This window comes from Medicago truncatula, chromosome 7 (genome assembly GCF_003473485.1).
Source record: "Medicago truncatula cultivar Jemalong A17 chromosome 7, MtrunA17r5.0-ANR, whole genome shotgun sequence".
Classification (NCBI taxonomy): Eukaryota; Viridiplantae; Streptophyta; class Magnoliopsida; order Fabales; family Fabaceae; genus Medicago; species Medicago truncatula.
In genome coordinates, this window is record NC_053048.1 from 47509605 (window position 1) to 47526959 (window position 17355).

Sequence of the window (17355 nt, forward strand, 5' to 3'; positions counted from 1 at the left end):
GTATATATGTATGTAGTTTTTCCAAACTCCAAAATTAATAGTTAGCTTTAATATTTAACTATTAATTGTTTGTTTTTAAGAAAAAAGTAATATAAATTTTTAAGTTTGGAGGGCATTTTGCACATAAGTGCAAAACTTCAGGGGTATTTGCAAAACGTAATGTTCACTAACAGAAAAATTTGACGGAGGGGGTAAATTGACTAACGTTGTGAAATTTCAGGGGGGTAATTGAAGTTTTGTTAATTTCAGGAAGGTAATTGATAAAACTTATAATTTCAGGAGAAAAATTGACTATTTACTCGTTTTAATTCTTACAACGAAACTAAAGAAATGGAATGGGCTTTCTGTATTTGTGGTTTTCTTTTTCCATTATACTGACTTTGAATTGACCATTTTACGTCGTTCGGGTATTATTATTAATCAAATATGTACATTGTAATTTTATTGATTAATAATAACTTTGTACATTTGTTTTCTAAATTATGTAGAACTAGCTTTCACGTTTTCTTTATTGTGCATGTAAGTTATGTACTTGAGTTTTGATTGAAATTATTAGTTAAATCTTCTTGACTTTAAAATGGTAATAAATCATGTTTATCTTATATGTTACTCTCCATATCATTGGAGTTACCTGTGTACTTTTTTTAAGTCGAGGTTATATCGAAGATTGTGTGCAGAGAATTGGAGATGCATAATATTCGTTCAATTCAAGTGGTGCATATAGTATTCATTCAGTTCAAGTGGTTGTTGATTAAACAAAATATTTCTTGTAATAAAATGATGAGTTTAGCGGTGCTACATTTTTTGTGTAAAATAGTTTTGCATACATTCCATGAGTTTTTTTTTTTTTATAAATAAAATTAGAAGTGATACTCTATTAAAATGATACGTTTACATCTCAATTATATTGGCACCCTAATGTACCACCTACAACATCTCATAAAGTGAAAAATATACAAGGGTGGGGGGGCATAAATCAAACGCACCAAATTATCTAATTGAACTGAGTAGTTCGTGAGTTTGTATCGGGTTTCAAACTATGTCTATTTAAGTCAACTACAATCTATCATGTTTCAATCAAATTGCATAGTTTTATATATTTGCATCATATTTGTTTATTTTGATTACCCAATAACCACCCCTTATTTGTTTTTGTTTTGATTTGCATCATATTGTTTTGGAAGGTGTTTAAAAAAAGTATGATCATTTTCGTGAGTTGGTCAAAATGGAAGGATCAAAAGTGTAATTAAACCAAAAACTTAAATATAACCAACCACTTGAAAATTCTTCTTTTTTCTTGACGGTGGAATTTCTTCCCTAGTTGAGATCACAATAAGGACCCTTCATCCTCTCCCTTTTTTTTTTTTTTTTTTCTCTTATGAAACTTCATCCAACTTCTTTTTTGTAAAGAGCAAGCACATGGATTAATTGATTTTGAAATGTGAAGTAAAAATAATGTTTGTCATGGTCTCCTGGAAAATGTTTCCGATAATAAATTTACAAATTCCATTGTTGAATCCTTGAACTTGAAGAGACAAGGTTGGGATGTTAAAGTTGGAAGAGGAACAATTTTTTTAAGTTAAAATCCAAATAATATTAACAATAAATAATTAAATCGGTAGCAAGTTAATGAGAAGAAAAAGTAGATGAGATGGCAAGTTATAATTTGAGTGTGTTAGAGGGTGTGACCCTATCATTCCTCTTTTAAAGATACTACACATTCGCAAATGATGCATATAACTCATCATTAAATACCATGCATCAGCTACAAATGGAAAATTTGAACATATTAAAGTGAACTATTTTGTTTTTGTCACGTGATAAATACTCCCTTGAATATTTGCTTTCCCCTGTCGAACATCATTGGTGAATACTCTCGTTCTATCTTGAAAAAATAGATATCAAGTCTCACTGTAATAATCTCCAATTTCTTCACCAACTTCCATTCATCCACAATCATATGACCCTAGATCAATAATTCAACAATATAACTTTTAAGAGACGGCCAAAAAAAATCCATAAATAGTTAAATACACATTGCTACTCATAGATTTATTTATTGGTTTTTTCTAGATTACCTTTGAAGAATGGTGGATAATTTACCAACCAACCAATGAAAATGAGCAATTTATTGGTGGGGTCAAGATAGTTCATGGATACCACTTAAAAATGTGTTTATGTGGCTAATGTGTATTGGTTGGGGTAAATTACCCACCATTCTTCCATGGGTACCTTAGTTGTCACCTTATTTATTATTAATGACTTACCCGGTATTATGGCTCACAAGTTCATCAATCCAAAAATGCCTCCCAAACATTTTCTGTCGTTCCTCAGAACTGCTGCCAACAATCTGCAAACCAAGTTGAACAGCACATTAAGACTATCTTATTAACCTCTGCACAGTTTTATTTCTCTTTCTCAATAACCACATCTAAATATCGAGCACGTGTAAATCAGTGAAATTGGATCATCACTTTTCTATCAATGTAAAAATGTTACTAGTTTATGATAAAACTACAGCTACAAATAAACTTAAAACAGACATTAGTCAATTCTTTTCTTTCTTTTTCAACATCACAATCACAGGCATAAAGGTGTTTTAAATCCATATCTCAAATTCCCTTTATTGGGGTATACTTTTGTGAGTTCAGAGAAGTTTGGTATGTAAAATCCAATTTTAACTCAAGCACATGCATACCTTAATGACTACTTGCTGCCCTTTCTTCGCTTTATCAACCGGTTTAAGGTTATTCTCAATGGAGGCAATGCGGCCAATATCAATGTTCTTTTGTGAAGGAATACAAATTGGATTGCCAATCTGTCAAGCAGACAATATCAGTGCAAGTTTAAAGAAACCAAACAAATTTTGTGCATTTCACACATAACATGACCCTCATCACGACGACCTTATAACCAAAACAGACATCCAAGACGGAACAGTCTGATACATAAGAACACAAAGCATAAAACAGAATGGAAATAAACGTACCCCAAGGCCCAAAAATATAGAATTGCAAATTCCTGTCACTTCAAAATGCCTTGAAGGACATCTACTCCCAAAACAATGGGATCCTTATGGTTGAAGACAAAATTTGGCTTGATCTTGAGAACGCAGGCCTCATCAGCAGAATCTTTCTTTTGCGCCTCCTTAATGTTGTTCATGTAAGTCTTAAATCGATCAAATAGATGATGCATTTTATCGGAGATGAAAATTTTGACACCCAATTTGTGTGCAAGTTGCCAAGCTCCAGGGGTGACCATGGCAGGAAACGCCAACACAACAGCATACTCTGGTTTCTTTTCAAGCATTGCACTGGCCTTCTCCACATCCTTCTTATGAACAGGACCTATGTTTACAGCACTAACAGGAATATTGACTTGTGGAGTTTTCATAATCTTGAGAATTGCTTCCAATGAGTGAAAGTTACATGTTGGAGTCCAAATCATCATTAGGCTTGAGCACAGGTGGACGAATATCATGTTTAAATCTCTGCAATAACAAGAAATGTTATGAAATATGAAGCATTGAATAATAATAATAAGTGGGGAAAAAAGGGCTAACCTGCACAGCTTGTTGACTGTAGGTAAACTTGTGAATAATGGTGTATTGGATCCACTTAAACAATAGAAATAACATATCCGGGATTCCTTCACCACTGAAATATGAAATAGAAAGAATTAATTAAGCAGATATAAATATGGTATAATAATACATACAAATCATTTATTGCACTTGTGGGCACAATGCTGAATGTTTGTCCTCCTCCAATAGTTATGTTTTTATAATACAAATCAGTATTTAGCCCGTGTGTCTTGAACTGAGAAACAACCTTAGAGACCCTGGTATGAAAGTCATCTTGAACACCCTTAGACTGCTGCATCAATGCTTTACGAAATGGAGCATTGGGACATGTTTTCCAGTGATGAATCATGTCGACCATATTCAAGGCAACAATGAATTGTTTGTTGGTAGTTTTTAATAGATTGAGTGAGTCTGGGTGTAAGCCATCATCATGATCATGCATAATGTCAACAACCAAAATAGCAATATCACATAGATATGAACCCCTAATTGGTGCGTTATCAACAACCAGCATACGTCTTTCAGCATCACCAGCAGGAAAATGTGTTGTTGATGATGGAATATGGGGAAGATTGTCTTTACCTCGAATACAACCGAGAAGCATGGTTTTGCCAGTGTATGCATCACCTATGATGCAGGAAACAGGTTTCCGATAACTAGGCGGCGGCGGCTTAACAGTATCACCTGGAAAGAAACATTCAAAGCATCAATCAAAATTCAAGCATAATAATAATCAATCGATTTTAGTTATCATTACCTTCATTCATCTTCTTCTTCGATGCGATTAGGGTTTCTTTTGATCGGACCCTTCTTGTGTTTGTATCTATAGTGATCAATAGAATGTAGCAGATTGTACCCAGTACAATTTGTATAAAATTCAAAGTGCAAAAAGTTGCAATAAAAAGTAAGCAAAACATATATAAAATAGACTTAATTACATTTTTGTCCTCTATCTATTTAATTGGTATCTTGATCCTCTAACTAAAATTTAATTTATTTGAGTTCTGTAAGTTTTTCATTGTTACTACATTTAGTCCTTTCTGTTAGTTTTCAAATAAACACGTTAGGATTTGTGTTATGTGGGTGTCTGACCTCCTGTTTCACACATACATATGAATCATAACACTTACCAATAATATCAGTCACTATTTAATTCTAATACTTTAACAAGGCATATGACTAAAATTACTAATAAATAAAGTTAGAGGACCCACATAACACAAACTCTAACGTTTATTTGAATAAAACTAACATAAATGACTAAATATAGTAACGGTGAGAAACTTAGAGGACCAAAAAGATAATTTAGCCTATAAAATATCAAGCATAATTTGTGTTGAACTATCTTTAAGTTTGTGAGAATTTAAATTACAAAAAAAATAAAAAAATAATTAGGAGATGTTATGTTGTATTTGGATGTTCATACATTTTGGAACACTTCTTTATACACAACATTGGTTGTATTATCGATGCAATCCCCATTTTCATCTGTTATGAGTATTTTCAACCTCTTCTTTGATGTGACCCTCGAAACTGCTACGTACAATTGACCATGAGAAAAGATTGATTGCGGATCATATACATTGTAAATGTAGTAGACAAAAATAAAAATATTAATATTATAATTTGAACTTATAATTTTAATGCAAAAATAAACATATTCTTTAAACACTGCATTCGAGGTACTATCGATGCAATTACCATCTTGATCTATTAGCAATATGTCGAGGAACTATCTTAATATACATAGGTTACCATTGGAAATATCATAGAATGGACAACTTCCCCCATGAACCTTGTGCCTCATGGTGGGCACCATCATGACAAAAATAACTTATACCATTAATGCAATTTTCGCTTTAAAAATTTGATTTGTATTATTGGTGGGGTTGATTGTGCGAATTATAGTGCTGCTCTTTTATGTGCAAGTCAGTTCTTAATTTCAATCTACCATCTATAATTTATAGCACAACATCTTTATTAGTAGTTCCACTTTTATGTGCAAGTCAGTTCTTAATTTCAATCTACCATCTATAATTTATAGCACAACATCTTTATTAGTAGTTCCAGCTATTTCTTATATGATGATTAACTCATAGATTATTGCACTATTTTTGTATCATATACAATGTAAATGTAGTAGGGAAAAGCAAAATTACATTGTATAGTTCCAACTTAATATTCAAATGTCATAACTTTAAATTCAATAGTAATTGAAGTTTTTCGTGTCTACGCATTTCGGAAAATTTCTTTAAACACTACATTCGAAGAACCATCAATGCAAACACCATCTTTATCTATTAGCAAAGTTTTCAGACCATTTCTTAATATAGCCCTTGATATTGCTACATAAAGTTGACCTTGTGAGAACATTGGTTGTACATAAAGTTGACCATGTGAGAACATTGGTTGTGGAAGGTATATACCAACTTGTTGTAGTGACTGCGTTTGACTTTTGTTAATGGCTGTGGAAGGTATATGAAACTGTCTACATTGAATTTAAAAGAAATTCTTGTAACGGATGGTGTCAAAGATAGTATAGGAACATATCGCCCAACCTTTTGTTAAAGGCCTAGTTCATATTTCATACCCTTGGCCGAAGCATGTCCAACATTTCATACACTAAATATATAATGTAGTCACATTTCCATTAATTGATAAGAAATTGCAGGTATATAATTAGATAAAGAAAGCATCAAAATTGTAACATCTAAGAGAGAACAGAATAAGCAGAAAAACATTGTTAACTAACTAAAAGACAGACACAAAAAACTTGCCATTAAGTCTATGATTTCTCAAAAATATAACATGATCTCTTTTGCCACCTGCTAGAAGTTTTCACAGAGTGAAAATCAAATTAATGTATATTTTCAGAATTAGAATAATAAATATTGCAAGACAGCCACAGGCCCAGACCACACATAGTAGTAAAACTGGTACAGAATCACACCATAACAGAAATGCAGGCGGTGAACTGCATAACAGGAACTCCCAAACAGCCGAGACAAACCCCCACAAAAGACCACAGAACCTACCCTATTTGAATACAAACTTTGGGATTCCAACACCTTATATCAATTATCAATATATGCCCTATGTGAAGGCTATATTTGTGTGATCAAAAACACTTAATGTGAAATCTTACTTCAACATCAACAAATCCAAGATGTAATTATGCCATTTTTTCCTATATCTGCCATTTGTTGAAAGAAAAATGATTAACTAAACCACCAAATAACCTGTCCCAAATATGTTGCTAAAGTACTAATTAATATAGCTAAACTTTCTGTCAATAAAACACAGGATGGAAACATGAAAGTACTTAAGACACCACAGAACCAGAATTCTTTAAAAAGTACAAGGTAATCCACATTCAACAGAACATTTGAGTAAAATGCCTTTACTCTCCAGGTGCAGAGACTCCTTGCTTCAGCCTCTCCTTTTTCATCTTCTTTTTCGAGACTGGTTTCTTTTTTCTAGGAGGGAGGGCCTTCTGTGCATAAACGTAGAGCGCGTAATTTCCAATGAGAAATGTCAACAGCAACCCACCAATAACCAGGAGAACAATCAAGCCTGGGTTGAACCCTTGAGATCCAGCATTCTAAACATTTCCCCAAGAGCAACAAAAAAAAAGCACTTAAATAAGGTCATATAACAGAGCAAAAAGCAATAAAAAAATATTTCCAAAGGAAAATTGACATGTAAATGTAATTAACCACCACTCACAATCATCCATGTATACAAATAGTAATATGAATTGCAGAGCAGATAAAGAATGGCTGCAATGTGCAAGTGCAATCTTCTTAATCAACCAGAGAAACTTTGAAACAAAGGAGAGAAGTGGTTTTTCCCATTATATTCAAAGTAGAATCTCTGATTTGCAGGATGATCGACAATTCACAAAACTTGTTTTCTTAATTTGAGAGTGTTTTTGTGGAGACATACAAAAGGGACTGTGAACCATAAATCAGGATTCTTTCACTATTTACTTTCTAGAGCATCTTCTGTGTATTCATATCTTTGATCCTTAACACGTGTACAATACAATCTTGTGTACAATCTTCCAACACAGACTTATTTGAGAATAACAATAAGGGTTACAAATAACATCAATATGGAAAATGCATTTTGATGATAAAACCTTGATGGCATCGGTAAACTTAGCTCAAAAATGAATTTTATGAATAAAAAAATACAAACTTTCAGTATTAATATTCCATTCTGTAGTATCACCATTATCATCATGATCTAAAATCTAAATCATAGATTAGATCAACATTAAACAGCAATGCATTAAATAAAAGTTATATTTTTACAGAGACAGCAATGTAACAAAAACCTTAAAAGTGTCTAATAAATCAAAACAAGCAGATAAATGTGAAATTAACCTTAACCTAAATGTGAATAAAAAAAAATCCTAATTTAATTATGAATAGATCCACAAGTAAGGCGTATATAACTGAAAAACCCAGTGATGGATCTTCATCTGGAAGGTAAAAAATTAAGCAAATTTGATGATGATTGAAAGTATGAAAGAGCAAAGGACATAGAATATGACAAAGGGGCATGCAAGGGTTGATCCATGAATATTTAAGATCTGAAAAAATAAATAATGAAGAATGTGGGAATTGAAGGAAAATTGATTTGAAGAAAATCGGATCTAAGAAGAGGAGAGAAGAATACCGGGGGAACTTTATCGGCCATGGTTGACGCGGAGAAGCTTCAAGCTATGGTTGTTGTGACAAAGAGAAAAAATAAACGCAGACTTGAATCCGAGAGAGAAAGGTTTGAAACGAGATCAATATGCACCAACAATAACTTATTATTTATTTCATTTTTTGGCTAATTTTATTTATTTATAATTTATCTATTATTGTGTATATTTGTATGGGATAATTTTATTTTTACTTTAATTAAAAACTATCTCAATCGTCCACAAGTCCTAGTTCAATTGGCAAAAATGCCAAAATTGTTAGGCCGAACACCATGACCGGGGTTCGAACTCTCGTACCTCTACTTGTGTGTGTGAGTTTATAATAGCTTTGTCATTTCGTCTATCTACAAAAAAAAAACAAGACTATCGCAATCTAACCCCATGAGCTCAGCTCAGCTGGTAGGGACAATACATAATATATACAAAGTTTGAGATTCAAACCCTATCCATCACAAAAAAAGACTATCAACATATTGAGTCAAAGGGTCTTTTGGTCATTTTAATTTTATAGAGGTCTAAACCCCGACCACCATAAAAAATGACTATCCACATCTCATTTTAATTCTTCAGTGGTGTTTCAATCATTAAAATCTAATTTTGAAAAAGTGATATAGGATCAATCTTTTGCAAAGTTAACAATTTAGATATTCATATCTATGACTGAAATAAACTTGTTGTGAGCTTTTTTTTTTAATTACTATGCATCACACTGTCATACCCCAAATTTGGACCATTTGAAATCTTTTTTGTCCACATTTTTTAATAGTTCAGATTCTTTTTTATTCGTTTTTTACCTTTTAAAACTCGTGTTTTTCGTCATTAATCATTTAAAAAAAACTTTCATCTTGCATTTAAGTCCTCGCTTGCATTTTCTACAACATTTAAAATCACTCCATTTGCATTTTTATAAACGCATTTTATAATCCTTTTAGTCATAACAGGCAAGTCATTTTAAAACGGCTAATTGTATGTTAAAAGGCGTATTTTATTAATCATTTCAACCGAAATTTCGGCAGGGAGGATACTTTGAAGTACCTCATGTCAGATTTCGAAGGGACTTTTTATTTTCTTTTTTTTAGGTTAGTTTGTTTATTATTTTTTTATTTTATTTTTTTAAAAAAAAAACAAAGAAGTGAAAGTCACGTGAGTGACTTCCTTCCTTTTCTTTTCTTTTCTTTTTATTTTTATTTATTTATTTTATGCATTTTGTTTTTATTTTATTTATTTATTTATTTATTTGTTAAAATCTTTTTCTCCAAGTCTCAGCTGCAGGGGCATTTTGGTCATTAATATGTACCAGAGCCAACCCTAGTTTGTCTCTATAAATACACTGTCAATCATTGGGAAATGGGTCCGAAAATCACTGTTCACGTCAGAAAATCAGCAGCAATTCACAAACCCTAATTTTCCACTTTTCCAACCCTTTTTCAAATCAAGCCCAAAAATTACAAAGAAAAGAGTATGAGTTTAGGAAGAACATTCATAGGTTCATAGGAAAATCCAGTAACACCAAAACTTTACTAAAACCTCAAAACTATTCATATAACCACACAAATCACAAACAAGCAAACCGAACCAGAACAGCAAGCAGGCCGAACCGGAGCAGAAGCGAACCGGACCAGCAAGGGGGCCGAACCGGAAGGAAAGCGGAACCGGACCGGAAAAGGGAGCAGAAACGAACCGGAAGGAAGGAAGGGGACCAGAAAAAGAGGTAAAAATTTCACATTTTCATTTGTAGATCTAGGATTTTTGGTGCATGTTTTCGAAATTTTGAGCTTGGATTCGAGTAGAGGAAGGGAAGAGGAGTATTTTGATGTAAAAAAATTTCAAAAAAAAGGCAAAAAAAACTCCGGCGCGGCGGCGCTCCGGCCGACCACCGCGCCGGAGCAGCTCCGGCCGCCCCTCTTCATCTTCTCCGGTCGCGTGTTTCTTTGAAGGAGGGGAGAGCTTCTCTCTCTAAGTTTAACTTAGAGAGAGAAGTGTTTTAGTTTTATGTTATTTTTTTGTTAAAATTGCTTTTATAGTGCTTTCTTTTTTTGCTGGATCATACGTGCGCGTATTCATAATCTTACGATGTTCCATCGCGTTAGTAGCCATCAGATCTGGATCGTTCCTTGATCTGACGGCTACCGTATGATCTGTTTTTAAATCAAGTGTGTGTTTTTTCTGCGTGAGTGTGGTGTGGCTTCTGTTTGGACCGTCAGATCGTTGATCTGACGGTCACTGTGTTTTCAGTTTAATCCCTTTGTTTCTATGTTGTTTTTGTGACCCTTGGATCGTTGGATCCAATGGCTGTGATGAATCCAGTGACTGAATCTGGACCATTGATTTAATCCAATGGTCCAGAATTAATCCTGCTGAGCCAATATTTTTTATTCCTTATTTTTAATTGTCTTTATTTTAAATACTATTTTTACTTTTTTTGACATTTTGTGCTTAGAAAAAAATTCCAAAAAATATTGTTCTCATCATTTTAATTTTCTCTAATTGTAAAAATTCATCCTACTTGTTTTCTTTTAAAAAATTTCTTGTTCATTTCATTACTTGCTTTTAATCTCTATATGATGATTTTAATTGTTGCTTGACTTAAATTCTTGCTTATTATTTCTTATGTCTTATTCATCATAATATTTCTTGTGATTACTAACTATTTAATTTTTGTCTTGAATCATAGCATGCACATTTAATTTTCCCATCATTTTATTTTGTCATTGACTTAGTGTGTATAAATAGGAAATTGATGTAATTTTATTTATTGCATTTTTTTATTTTGGCATAAAGGCCTTAGGGTTGTATTTAGGAATTGATGTAATAATGTAGGTAACACAAGCACCGACACTACCACATTTTATTTACCGCTTTCCGTTAGTTTTTTACGACGTTACGTTAGTTTTCACCGTTAGTTTAGAAAAATCATTTTCTCAAAAAAAAACTAAATATGCGAAACTTCAAAAATCATTTTCTTAATAACATTTTCCCTTTATTTTCTTAATCAAATTCTCAATCAATTTTAATTCAACTTCAATCATTTTCAAAATTTAAAATCAATCAACCTCACTCATTTCTTTTATCTCATGCCTTGAGGCCTCTTTCTCTTCTTAAAACCATTTTCAAAAAAATCTTAAAATCAACCTAGCCCACCAAAGAAATTTTTGAGTGGAACTACGTCGGTTTTGATCCCTTTCCCAAAAGGGTACGTAGGCAGAGGACTTGTCCTTCCAAATCAAATAAAAATAACCAAAAACATACTTCTTCTCCCTCCATTCTTTCACTTAGATTTTTAGGTAATAATTTTTCAAGTAAGCAAATGAATTTAGCACAAGATAATCTAGGTAAGCGGTTCCTTCGGAGTACCGAAGTCGTTTAGGGTGCTTAACACCTTCCCTATTCGAAACCAACCCCCGAATCCAAAGTCTCGATAAGGGTTTTTACTCATTTTTTCCCTTCCCACGAATAAAAATTGAGAGTTCAAAGATTGACGATTCAAATCAATCAATGGTTTGATATCCGAAAATCGAGGAGCACACACACCTTGCAATTTTTTCGCCTTTCTTGTTGCTACAGAAATGAAGTCAGAACTTCATTAGCTATTAGCTAAGGTTAATTCAAAATAAAAATAGAAGTTTTTATAAGGGTTTAAATGTTTGGGGCCCTTATAAGGGTTTCTCTCTGTATGAGGTCAAGGCTGCAGTGTGGGACTGTGATAATTATAAATATTCGGGCTCTAATGGTATTATTTTTGGCTTCATTAAAGATTTTTGGGATATTTTGTGTGATCATGTTATGCGTTTTATTGGTGAATTTCATAGGAATGGGAGGCTTACCAAAGGAATCAATAGCACTTTCATTGCTCTTATTCCTAAGGTTAAGAGCCCGCAGGCTAAATGATTTTTGTCTGATCTCTTTGGTGGAAAGTATGTATAAAATTCTTGCGAAGGTTTTGGCTAATCGTCTTCGTTATGTTATTGGGATGGTTATATCAGATTCTCAATCCACTTTTGTTAAAGGTCGTCAAATTCTTGATGGTATTTTGGTGGCAAATGAGGTTGTCGACGACGCCCACAGATGTAAAAAGGAATTGCTTCTTTTCAAAGTAGATTTTGAGGAGGCTTATGATATTGTAGACTGGAGTTATTTAGATGAGGTGATGTACAAGATGGGGTTCCCAGTTCTTTGACAGAAATAGATAAAAGAATGCATAGGTACGGCTACGACATCAATGTTGGTTAATGGGTCCCCAACAGATGAGTTTCCTTTGAAAAGGGGGTGCAAGGCGATCCGCATTCCCCTTTCCTTTTTCTCTTGGCTGCAGAGGCCTTCAATATTTTAACGAGGTCTATGTCCAAAAATTGCTTCTTTCATGGTTATAAGGTGGGCTCGGCTAACCCAACAGTCGTTTCTCACTTACAATTTGCGGATGATACATTAATTATAGTTGAGAAATTGTGGGCCAACGTTCGAGCGATGCGAGCTGCTCTCAGTCTGTTTGAAGCTATATCCGGGTTGAAAGTGAATTTCACAAAGAGTCAGTTGATTGGTGTTAATGTTCGCGAGTCTTGGTTAATCGAGGTAGCATTGGTTTTGAAATGTAAGGTTGGAAATCTTCCTTTTGTGTATTTGGGGATGTCTATTGGTGGGGATGCGCGTCGTTTGTCTTTTTGGGAACCACTGATTAGGCGGATCAAAACTAGATTGCCAGGGTGGAAAGCTAAACATTTATCTTTTGGTGGTCATTTGGTTTTGTTGAAATCTGTCATGTCATCTATCCCTGTTTATGCTCTTTCTTTCTTCAAGACTCCTTCAAGTATTGTCTCCTCTATTGAATCTATTTTAAAATGTTTTTTTTTTTTGCGAGGGGAGTGACAACCACAAAAAAGTAACTTGGGTTGATTGGAATTTTGTTTGTTTGAGTAAGGAGGTTGGTGGTTATGGGGTGAGGAGAATTAGGGAGTTTAATAGTGCATTATTAGGGAAGTGGTGTTGGCAGTTGTTGATTGAAAAGGAGAGTTTGTGGTATAGGGTGTTATCGGCGAGATATAACGAGGAGGGAGGCAGGTTGTTGGATGGTGGGAGGTCAACCTCGGCTTGGTGGCGTGTTATTGCTACCTTGCAGAGGGAGGAGTGGTTTAACTCATGTCGGGAGATTGGTGGGGAATGGGAAAGAAATATTCTTTTGGTCAGATGTTTGGGTTGGTGGGGTGTCTTTTAGGGAAAGGTTTAACAGATTGTTTGAGTTGGCGGTGGACAAATGGGTGTCTGTGTTCGATATGTGTCAGTTGGGGTGGGGTGAGAATGGTGAGGCGTGGAAGTGGAGGAGGAGGTTGTTTGCATGGGAGGAGGAGAAGGTGGGGGAACTTTGTTTATTACTTCAAAATGTAACTTTGCAGGTTGAAAAGGAGGACATATGGCTTTGAAATTTGGAAAAATCTAATGTGTTCTCTGTTCGTAGTGCTTACGATTTTCTGTCTGCTCAGCCTAATGCAGTAGCCCCTATAGGTGTCAATATGTTGTTGCAAAAAAGTATCCCTCTAAAGGTTGTGGTATTTGCTTGGCGTCTGTTTCGGAATATATTACCAACCAAAGATAATTTGTTTCGTCGTAACGTTTTAGATAATAATTATTGTCTGTGTGCTTCTGGATACGGCTCTCTGAAAACTGCTAATCATTTATTCATTCATTGTTCGCTATTTGGATTAGTGTGGAATGGTATTCTTCATTGGGTTGACCTTCTTATGGTGGCTCCGTTCGATGTCTCAGATCATTATACTCAGTTCATTTTTGGTGGCGGAGGATCTCAGAAGCGGAAGACATTGTTAGACGTCATTTGGTTTTCTATAGTTTGGAAAATATGGAAAGAAAGAAATAACATAATTTTCAAGGACAAAGATTGATCGATTATGCGTATAGTGGACAAAATAAAGTCTCTTTCCTTTTCGTGGTTGAAGGAGAAACTTGTTCAATTCTCTTTCTGTGCTCTTTTTGTTGTTTTTTTCTTTTCCCGATTTATAAATATTGTACAGAATGTTTGTTCTTCATCTGCACTCCTTGTGCTAAGAAAAACTTTTTAATATTGATAATATATTCTATTTTAGCTTCTTAAAAAAAAAAAAAGAGTTTAAAATCATTAGAGTCACCTTTAAACGTACATAAATATTTTCTCCATCCATTTACCTAGAGCTGTCAAAACGGGCGGCCCGGCCCTAGCGGACTTCGGGCTTTAGCGGGCCGGACCAAAAAGCCCGGTTGACAAAACGGGCTTGAAATATACTACCCGAGTCCGGCCCTACACGGGCCGCGGGCTAAACGGGCGGGCCCGTATTAATTTTTTTTTATATTTTTTTTTTTAAAAAAAAGTACTATAAAACACTGCTATAATTTTTTTATAAATAATATTTTTAATATGTTTAAATAATGTCTAGCACAAAAGTAAATTGTAATCATTTTCGTACAAACGTCGTAAACTAAAACGACGAGGAAAATGATTTTAAATAAATTAGATATGTTATGGTTATAGATATTTATATATTCGATCTTTAAAACTATAAATAACGAAATGAATAAATATAATTTTATATTACATTTATATTTGTGTTAATTCATTGAATTTTCACTTTTGTTTTTTACTTTGATAATCAACTAAGTAAATAATTATTTGAAAAATATATATAATTTATAGAATTTTTTTTTGTTATACGGGCTAACGGGCTACCCGCGGGCCATTCGGGCTAGCCCTAACGGGTATTGTAACGCCCTAATTATTTATTTAATTAATTTTATACTATGTGGAGCATATATATATATTATTATATATGATGTTGGTGTTTTATGTGGAGTATATGCATGTATTTATATATATGTGATTTTTGGGTGATTTATATGGTGTATCATTTTATTATATGGTTTATTTAATAATAATTAGAATAAGTATGAAATATTAGTTATTTTGGAGTTAGGGGAGTTATTTAATATTTATTAAAATTAATGGGGAGTTAATGGAAATATTAGGGAGTTAAGTTAGAGGGAAGTTGGGAAATAGATGTCAGAAGCAGTTTACGTGAAACCAAGCCAAGGGAGAGAAAACCAGGAACAAGAGAGGAGAACCAAGAGTTGATCATTGCTGTGCATTTCTTCTTCAATTTCTAAGGTAAGGGTGAGGTTTACTTCAATAGTATAGATTTTAAAGTCTGATTTGAGTTTAACAGGTTTTTGGAGTGAAATTGAGGAATTGGGTTTTAATTGAATTTATGGTTTTTGGAGTAGATATTGCTGTTCTGAAGTTAGAATTTGGTTTTGGGTGCATAGAAACATTCATTTCTCATCTGTAAACTGATTTGGGGAGTGATTGGAAGGAAAATGGGATTTTTGGGAAAAACCAGTTTTCTGCCCGTACAGAAGTTCATCGCTCGCCTCGCGAGTAGCTGTGCTCGCCATGGCGAGTGAGCAACTTCATCGCTCGCCTTGCGAGCAGTCCAACTCGCCATGGCGAGTAAGCCCAGATAAAAGTTGATTTTTGAAAAGTTGTTATAAGATGTTTTGGGAATGGTTTAAGGTACCTAGATGATAATAAAGATGAATGGTGGAAGTTTTAGGTTAAAAAGATGAATAGGGAGCTTAGAATTGGAGTTTGAGTGAGAAAATAGCATTTTTTTCCCGAGAGCACCTAATTTTCACTCGCCTCGAGTTCGCCTTGAACTCGCCATGGCGAGCTAGTGTTTTTGTGAACTCGCCATGGTGAGCAGATGTGCTCGCGAGGCGAGCTACTCAGTTCCTGAATGTTGAATTTCGTGCTTGAATGGTAGTACCTTAATGTTGTTGTGTTGAGCATAGTTTCATGTAATTATGCATTATTGTGGTTGTGTTGATTGCTGGATTGATGATTGCTGATGATGAATGAAATGTATGCAAAGTATCGAATCATACATGTTGTTTAAGTTGAGTCACATGGAGTTGCATTGCATGGTCAGTTGTATGTAGATATACACAAGTAGGTCCATTGCATATGCATAAAACAGCGGTGAGGGCTTCGGTCCTGGAGTACTAGTTGCTCAACAGCGGTGAGGGCTTCGGTCCTGATGAATGCTTTAACCATTCAAAAGCGGTGAGGGCCTCGGTCCTGATTGGTACCACATGCATTATTGCATTTCATTTAAGAAGTCTAAGATGGTGTCTTAGCAGTGGTCATGTCATTTGCATGAGTCTTAGTGGATATTCAGTTGTTATCTGATAAAATGGTTCTGGTGTTGAATATGTGATATATATATATATATATTATACTCATTGTGATTATGGTGTGTTGTTGATGTTGTTGTTGCTTGTGGCTTATACCTATATATGTCTACAAGATAATGTGTTGTTGCTTAGAGTGTTAGATTCAATTGATGATTTTTAATATCTATATTTATTGTTGTGAATCTCACCCCTTCTGCTTGAAAACGTTGCCCTTCCTATGGGTAACTTGCAGGTGATCCTGAGTAGTTGGTGGTGGCTCAAAGTCGTGTCTAGGGCTCTGATACGTGGGATGAGATTTATCTTTATTGTTATTGTTGCTTTTCCTTTCCATGTATCAAATTTTGGAACTTGTGGTGTGGAGCCTTTTATTGTCTTTTGAACAATGTTGATGAACTATGCTAAGGCCTTTAATGCCGTAGGATGTTGTTGGATTGAAAACTATTCCGCTGCTATGTTTTCATATTTTATCAAGTGGATTGATTAAATAGTTCTATTTTCTATTTAAGAATTTTGAATTTGCAATGTAGCATGCCCGTTTGGTGAAATACTCTGATGTTTATATGCTATTTAATTGCTTTTGGGTAACGGGGTGTTACAGGTACCGGGCTTTTAAGGGTCGGGCTAAAAAGCCCTATTAAAATTCGGGCTCAATATTTTAGGCCCAAGCCCTATATTTATTCGGGCTAAACGGGCCGACCCATACGGACCGGCCCGTTTTGACAGCTCTACATTTACCTATATACATGCACAATCAAAGCTTTGAAAGTTTAAAACATACTCTCTTGTCAATAACTTATTTGATATTTTATGTCCAAGGTTAATAAGTTTT

At 34.2% G+C, this 17355-nt stretch overlaps 2 protein-coding genes across 2 annotated transcripts; both read right to left on the reverse strand.

Annotated features, from left to right (window-relative positions):
• Nucleotides 1–1624: 1624 nt before the first annotated feature.
• Nucleotides 1625–4457, reverse strand: LOC11430657 (eukaryotic translation initiation factor 5B). Its single transcript, XM_039827437.1, has 7 exons — nt 4341–4457; nt 4166–4267; nt 3563–3656; nt 2990–3490; nt 2699–2818; nt 2268–2350; nt 1625–1966 (listed from the first exon to the last, which is right to left on the reverse strand). Exons 1-4 carry the CDS (start codon nt 4348–4350, stop codon nt 3025–3027), a joined length of 672 nt encoding a protein of 223 aa, XP_039683371.1. The 5' UTR covers nt 4351–4457; the 3' UTR covers nt 1625–1966; nt 2268–2350; nt 2699–2818; nt 2990–3024.
• Nucleotides 4458–6418: 1961 nt separating this feature from the next.
• LOC25499308 (DNA-binding protein S1FA) lies at nt 6419–8418 on the reverse strand. The gene is made up of 2 exons (XM_013594526.3): nt 8267–8418; nt 6419–7184 (listed from the first exon to the last, which is right to left on the reverse strand). The coding sequence occupies exons 1-2, from the start codon at nt 8285–8287 to the stop codon at nt 6984–6986; spliced, it is 222 nt and encodes a 73-aa protein (XP_013449980.1). The 5' UTR covers nt 8288–8418; the 3' UTR covers nt 6419–6983.
• Nucleotides 8419–17355: the final 8937 nt, after the last annotated feature.